General features: G+C 46.8%; 3 protein-coding genes across 3 annotated transcripts in view; 1 reads left to right on the forward strand and 2 right to left on the reverse strand.

The window, feature by feature from the left end:
* Window positions 1–507: 507 nt before the first annotated feature.
* PCYB_084080 (WD domain G-beta repeat domain containing protein) lies at window positions 508–2004 on the reverse strand (the record flags this gene model as incomplete). The annotated part of the gene is made up of 2 exons (XM_004222146.1): window positions 508–1040; window positions 1167–2004. 2 exons carry the CDS (start codon window positions 2002–2004, stop codon window positions 508–510), a joined length of 1371 nt encoding a protein of 456 aa, XP_004222194.1.
* A 1568-nt stretch (window positions 2005–3572) lies between these two features.
* Window positions 3573–4629, reverse strand: PCYB_084090 (activator of Hsp90 ATPase homolog 1-like protein; the record flags this gene model as incomplete). Its single annotated transcript, XM_004222147.1, has 3 exons — window positions 3573–3661; window positions 3955–4177; window positions 4495–4629. 3 exons carry the CDS (start codon window positions 4627–4629, stop codon window positions 3573–3575), a joined length of 447 nt encoding a protein of 148 aa, XP_004222195.1.
* A 2359-nt stretch (window positions 4630–6988) lies between these two features.
* Window positions 6989–7086, forward strand: part of PCYB_084100 (hypothetical protein) — a gene marked incomplete at both ends in the record, with an annotated part of 1990 nt that continues 1892 nt past the window's right edge. The window contains one exon of the mRNA XM_004222148.1: window positions 6989–7071. Within this exon, the coding sequence (XP_004222196.1) occupies window positions 6989–7071 (83 nt within the window). The remainder of the gene's footprint in view (window positions 7072–7086) is intronic.

Raw genomic sequence — 7086 nt, forward strand, 5'->3', positions numbered from 1 at the left:
TAGCAACAACAACAAAAAAGGGGTAGTAAAAAAAAAAAAAATAAAATAAAATAAAAAAAAAAAAATAAATAAATAAAATAAAATAAAATAAATAATTCAAGGATGTAACATTGGGAGAAAGGCAATCGCCTAATGAGGCAAACACTCGGCGACGAAAGAGGGACAAAAAGGGGCCAACGTAAAGTGGCTCTTTATTATGGTCACTGTTTAAAAGTACGTTTGGAGTTAACCCAGCTGTTCGTGCATGTAGGAGAGGCAGCGGGGGTGGGGGTGAAGATGAAAACGCCTATCCCGCTGCCCACGCGGGGAAATAGCTGCACTTTTTTTTTTCTTTTTTTTTTTTCCACCCTACGAGATGTTTTAAAATTTGTACGTGTGGGTAGGATGGCAGCAACGGGGTAGCAATTTGGGGAAATGACGCGGCGGGTGCCTTACCACTCGTCGCTCCACCGATTCGCCGCTTCACCGCTTAACCGCTTAACCGCCCACCGCTCCACCGCCCCCCGGCTAACTCCACACTTTGACCGTTTTGTCCATCGAGCTGGAGAGGAGGTAGGCCGTCCTGCTGCCAAAGCACGTCTGCGTAACGGTGTCTGTGTGCGACGAGAGGGTCTTCACAAGGTTGGCCTGCGTCTTGGTCTCGAAGTTGTATATGTGTATATCATTCCCAGCAGCTAGCGAAAAATACTTCCCCGAAAAATCAAATTGAACATTCCGTGGAAGTTCCTTCAACTCTATGGTTTGAAAACACTGTGCTTTTCTTAGGTCCCACAATTTAGCTGTCTTATCCTTCGAACAAGAAGCTAAGTAGTATCCATTCTCACTAAACGAAATGTAATTTACTTCACTTGTATGACCACTCAAGGATGCTTTATACTCCTGACTTTTAATGTCATAAATATATATATGTGAATCTTCAGAACCGATCCCAATCATTATCCCATCTGGATGAATGGCTAGCTGTTTAAATGGACTTGGGTTCGTTTTACAAATTTTTATGGTCCTTGCAGTTTCCATGTCATGGAGAATCCATACGTTATCTTTAGAGGAGCTAACAAAATAATTATCCATAGGATGGAGTGCCAAAGAGGTTATCTGATCTTTGTGTTTCGTGATAACATGGGAAGTAGTGAATTCATGAGTGTCTACATCTCCTTTCCATATACGTACCGTTTTATCGTTTGCCCCTGATATACATAGAGAGTAAGTCGGGTGAGCTACAATATCTGATACCTTTTTTAAGTGCCCTTGTAACTTGGACAAGACTTTATTTTCCTCAAGGGAGATATAATAAACATTGCCATCTATCCCTCCAGAAAAAAAATTATGATTCATATGCTCATCATAATAACTGTATCTCGTTTTGTTAACATCTAGAGAAAGACACGTTACTCCTGGGAGTGCAGCTGAGTGAACATCGAACTCGTTCGTGTTGGTAACCTGTTTCCATTGCTCAGTAGGGCTAACATTTTCTACGTTTCTCTTTTTCCTTGTCATCAAGAGATTCTTTGCAACTTCTTGCATCTCGTTCAGTAATTCCTCAGTTAGTCCAACTTCAAATTCGTGAAAATCGTTTCCACTTTTGATGCTTAAAATTTGATTCTTCAATTTTTTAATTTCTTCTGTGTAGCTATTTTTTTCCTTCAATAATTTGGCTATTACTCTCGTTGCTGCATCGTACTGGTAGAGACTATGGGTTAGTTGATTTCGAATATCATTCACGTGGGTCCTTAATGTGAACATTTCTGAGATGAGGGAGTCCCATTCTGTTTGCATGATGGAGAGTAACCCAGGAATGCTGCTCGCTGTGATTGGTCTAGGTTTCACTACCTTTTCATTTTTTAATGGATACAGATCCTGCAGCGTCAATACCTCTCCGCTTACTGGACATATCCCGTAATTCAGGATGTGTTTTTCTATAAGCCGCTTTTCGAATATGTATCCCGTTTTGCTCACCACGGGCTCCTCGGGCGTCTGCCCGCTGATCGTGCACAGGATGGACATCCTCGCAGCGAAGCGGTGGTGGAGCGGTGACGGGGCGAAGAGGCACGGTGCTTGGTAGCGCGATGCCCACTCGTGCACTGTAGCGCCGGAAGCGGTTATCTATCCGCCTTGGTGAAATCTCCTCGAGTATACCCCCTAAGTGCAGCCCTCCTCGAGTATACCCCCCTAAGTGCAGCCCCCCTCGAGTATACCCCCTACGTGCAGCCCTCCTCGAGTATACCCCCTACGTGCAGCCCTCCTCGAGTATGCCCCCTAAGTGCAGCTCTCCCCGCTTATGCCTCTCTCGGCGCGCGCCCTAGCCCATGGGTAGGAGCAGGAGGTCTCGCCGATTGCGCGCTCCCCAGTGTTGTCAGTGTATATAGGTGGGCAAGCGCGCACCTACGCATACGCCGCGTGATGATGTCCCACGTGCGTAAGCGCGGCTTCCCCATTCGTCCTCCCTCCTACGATGGAGCAGAGAACGAACTGGGGGAGGAATAAAAAAAAAAAAAGGCACTGCCAGCTTTCCCCGCGACTGTTATTTTGCCATAACGGGAGGCCTGGCCGTCAGCTTAGAGATTTTTCCGCTTATGCCAGCTGTTCCTATTTGTTTCCCTTCATGGGTTTTTTTTTTTTTTTTTTTTTTTTTTCCTTGTTGGTCTCCCTCCAGTCGTCACATCGTGGTGACTCACTGCCCCGTTGCGGGGGCCAAGCCAGTGCCACGGGCTACTCCGGAAAAAAAAAAAAAAAGAGCCAAGTTATGCTAATGGAACCAAGCTGCTTCAGGCCAAGTTAAGCTAATCGAACCAAGCTGCGTCAGGCCAATTTACGCTGCGGTACCCACACAGGGAGGAAACACGTGAGATGCCCCCCCTCCACTTCGCCGCCTCTCCGATAATCTGCAAAGCGGCCGACCGCTGCGGGTCTCAAAGTCTGCCCAGTAGGGGTAACAACGTAAAGGCATGCGTCAACGAGGAAAAAAAAAAATTTTAACTAGCGCAACTTTAAAGGGATTCGGTGGACGGACAATTTGAACCTCCCCCACGATAGAGTCCTTCTAGTGGCGCGTTGGTTCCGATGGCGAGAAAAGGCGTTGTTCCTTCTGCTCATCCCGTCCAAGTGGAGTGCCTCACTGAGGGTCTATTTCAAAGAGCAAAGCGGTTTAGCAGTCAGGAGAGTAGTCACCCATGTAGCCGACAGTGTACCCACGCGTGGAAGCTACTTCACTGCTGCGCCGGAAGGATAACCACGCACCAAGTGGTCCAAACGGCAACCTCAGTCTCTAAGCAGAGCTGACAGAAGGGGAGACATTTCATCTCCCGACCGGAGCTATCTCCCTGGTGGGTTGTCACCAAGTGAAGGCAGTCCCAACCGTTCATCGTTCGAAGGGGTCCCCAAAAAATGAAAAAATAAAAATAAGAATAAAATAAGAATAAGAGTAAGAATAAAATAAGTATAGAATAAAAAACAACCAACTGTCGTGCGAAAAGGACGCACAGTGCAGATGATGCACATACCATAGGAAATCTTCAGAGAGTTCCCTACAGAAGGGGTGGGACGCATCGAGGCCAGGTTCTCCACTGATGTGCCTACTTCTTCTTCGGGTATCCCAGTATCACTTCTATATTGTGCAATAAATTTTCGGTCCATCCGTTTCTGCACCGTTCCAGGACGCCACCTGCGGGAAATTTAAAGGATGAGGAAGGGGTAGGGAAAGGAAAGGATAGGGAAAAGATGGTGAACGGGGAAGGAGGGGGATGAGTTATCCGAATGGTACTTAACTAAGTGCGCTCTGAGCGAGTGGGCAGATGAGCAGATTGACACATGAACATATGAGCATGTGAACATACAAACACATCAACACATGAACATATGCGTGCTGTGCGCTACACTTTGGGGAAATCCCGCCTCCCCTCGTCTGCTGGGCACCCCGTTGCGCTGCTTCGCCAGGACGGGAAGTGATTCACCTACCTTCGTCAAACTTATTCTTCGTGGGAATGCTTTCCTGGGTCAGCTTAAGCAGAGTGTGATTTTCTTTTACGCTCCTAAACTCCAACGTCACTGTGCTGTAGTCTCCATCGCACCAGTCCGTGAACCTCCATTTTTGGATAATTTTTTGTGGCTTTTCAATTTCCATGAATTCCCCGTAAACGCTCCCTGCGAACAGGGAGAACTTCCCCCCAACCTTGGCATCCTAAATGTGAAGCGGAAAGAAAGAACGTTGGGGAGTGTTGGGTGTGTACTTTCAGGTGAGCAGCAACGCGGCGGAGGATGAGCAGAAACGCGATGGCCTTCGTCAGGCATGCCAATGCTTTCTCTGCGCTTCCAATCACTCCCTATCACTTCCTATCACTTCCTAACTCTCCCTATCACTCCTATCACTTCCTATCACTCCCTATCACTTCCTATCACTCCCTATCACTTCCTAACTCTCCCTATCACTCCTATCACTTCCTATCACTCCCTATCACTTCCTATCACTCCCTATCACTTCCTAACTCTCCCTATCACTTTCGCGTTCTCCATCTTGCTAACCGTCTCGGCGGGGGAACCCCTGGAGAGCCTCGTCAACGTGTAGGCATCAGTGAAGGCATTGAAAAGAACATCGGGGGGCACGTAGTACTCCTCCTCTATTGTGAAGCTCATGGTGTTCGGGGGGAGGGAGGTGGATACCAAATGGGGAAATTAAGAAAAAAAAAGGGAAGCGAAAGAAGCGAAAGAAGCGAAAGAAGCGAACAAACGAACGAAGCGAACGAAACGAACGAAGTGAACGAATCGAACGAAGCGAGAGAAACGAACGAAGCGAAAGTGTAGCTACCCTTATTGTAGGACGAACGTGCGACTTTCGCGGTGAGGCTTTCGCACATTTGAAGAAACCCTTTGGGATGTTTTTTTCCTCGACACGGTTTCTAGCCGAAGCGGTAGAGAAAAGTAAATAAATAACGATGTCGCGTATGCCCCTGCGGTAGTGCCCATAGAGGGAGAAAAAAAAAAAAAAAAAGCGCCACTGCAACTCCGTTTTTACCCCTTTGGGTTCACTTGTGCAAAGCTCCTTTACAACTTGGAACGCCTCCATTGTTGCGACGACTTCTACCCAAGGGGGGTGCAGCTTCGCACCTACGAACCTACGCAGCTGCGTTACCTCCTATTGCCACCCCTACCTGTGTGGGCATTTTGAAAGGCCACGCGAAAAAAAGGCCCAGTCGGTGTACAGCTCTCTTCATTACTGTTCGAAGCGTTGTTGTAATATCCCTCGTTTAGGATGCCCCCAATGAGAGAAGTGCGTCGTCACCACAGACTGGGGACTGGGTCTGCCACTGGGACAGCCATAATTATCACACAGAGGACAGGTGCGCTGGCTGAACGGGACTTTTCTCACTCACAGATGGGACATCATTTGACCGACCACGCCACGTTGGTAGAGTTAGAGTTACCACAGGGGGGGCCTTACATAATCCACTTTGTCACCCCTCGCTTCGCATTTCTCACTTCTCATTTTCCCAACAACGGGATGGGTTGCGCCGAAAGGGGCTAACCCGGAGTTGAGCGTCCTTATAGTGTGCTATGCGCGTTGGACCCATCCGCTTGTCCATCGGCCCTCTTTTGCGAGTCCGCAGAAGGTGGGCAGAAAAAAGGTTGTGGATATGACGACAGTCGGCCAGAACACCTAACCCGACTGATTCAAGGTCTGCGCAGGGGAATAGAGACCCACCCGATTCACCCCTTAAATGTGTGTGACATGGGGATGGCGCTCCGGATCGGCCATCGTCGTATATTAGACCCCCCACACATGGAAACCATGTACCGCCTTAGAATTGCTTCCCGCTTCGCAATCCCATGGTGACGATAAAAAAAGGATAATTATCCTAAAGAGTGAAGAAGCCCGCCAAAAAAAAGAAAAAAAAAAGAAGCGATTTCTCAGATTTAAACGAAAGGAAAAGTTTTCTTTTTCCACCTCCATTCATTTTGCCTTTTTTTCCAACGAGGCTTTTCTCAAATTTGATGCATTTTTTTTTTTCCTTTTTTTACCATAATGCCAAAATTTATTTTCACTTCGGCATTGCGGCATTCCTTCCCCATTCCATCAATTCCGCATTAACGTGCCATGAGGGGGAAAAACAGCGCTTGCAATAATATACAATAAAAAGCGCACCCAACCTGAAAGCATCTCTGCTAAACCATTACCACAATGGAAGTAAACACAGTTCCTTTTTGCCTCCCCCATTTTGCGCTGCTTGGCAAGCGCTCTCCCTTGGCAACTACTTCTTCCACTACTTCACCTCCCGTGGAGCAAAAATTCCACCGCTTCATGCAAAAGGATTGATTTTTTAAAATTGTTCGCCTTCATACAAAGGCTACAAAAATTGCCCTCAGCTTTTTCAAGCCTCGAGACGGGAATTGGAGTAGTTTTCAACTAGCAATAATCGCGTATCCGTTAGTCGTCATTTACAGCGATAATGCCCCTCCCGCAAAGATGCCTTTCTTTCACCCTCTTCCCAGTATGTACTTTTTTCAATGCCAAAAGTGTACCTATACGCGTCGGCATAAAAAAAAAAAAAAATTCGTGTACGCACTTGCGCAATTGGCGTGAGCATATACCAGTTGGGAGCAAAAAAAAGAGATAAACATTTTTTCTTGGAACCTCCACCGAGCTCACGCTTACACAGTAAAATAAAAACCGAGGCAAAACTAAACTAGCCGCGCATTTCGCAAATGGAATAGTTTTGCAAAAAATTAAATGCTTGCCATGGTGATCACTTCATTTCCCATTTGAATGCTTCCCCCACTTCCTCGGCTGGCGAACTGCCACAATGTGAGCACACCCCATCCAAGATTTTTTTTTTTTTTTTTCTTAAAATTGTCACCACATAGCTTGACCGTTTTTGCCACTCCACAGAATGCCACCTTTCGAACGTAGAAGGTGTTACATCTTTTGAGGGCCACTAGGCATCAACTGACATCCCAATTTGATAGTTTTCCCTCCGCTTCATTGAAAAATGCTCCAATGTTACATTCGCACGCCGATTATCAAAAACTGGCCAAATTTTACAGCACCGCGCGAACCCCAGTTTTGCCTGAACAAGTCAGGTAAAAAAAAAAAAA

Source organism: Plasmodium cynomolgi, chromosome 8 (assembly GCF_000321355.1).
Source record: "Plasmodium cynomolgi strain B DNA, chromosome 8, whole genome shotgun sequence".
Classification (NCBI taxonomy): domain Eukaryota; phylum Apicomplexa; class Aconoidasida; order Haemosporida; family Plasmodiidae; genus Plasmodium; species Plasmodium cynomolgi.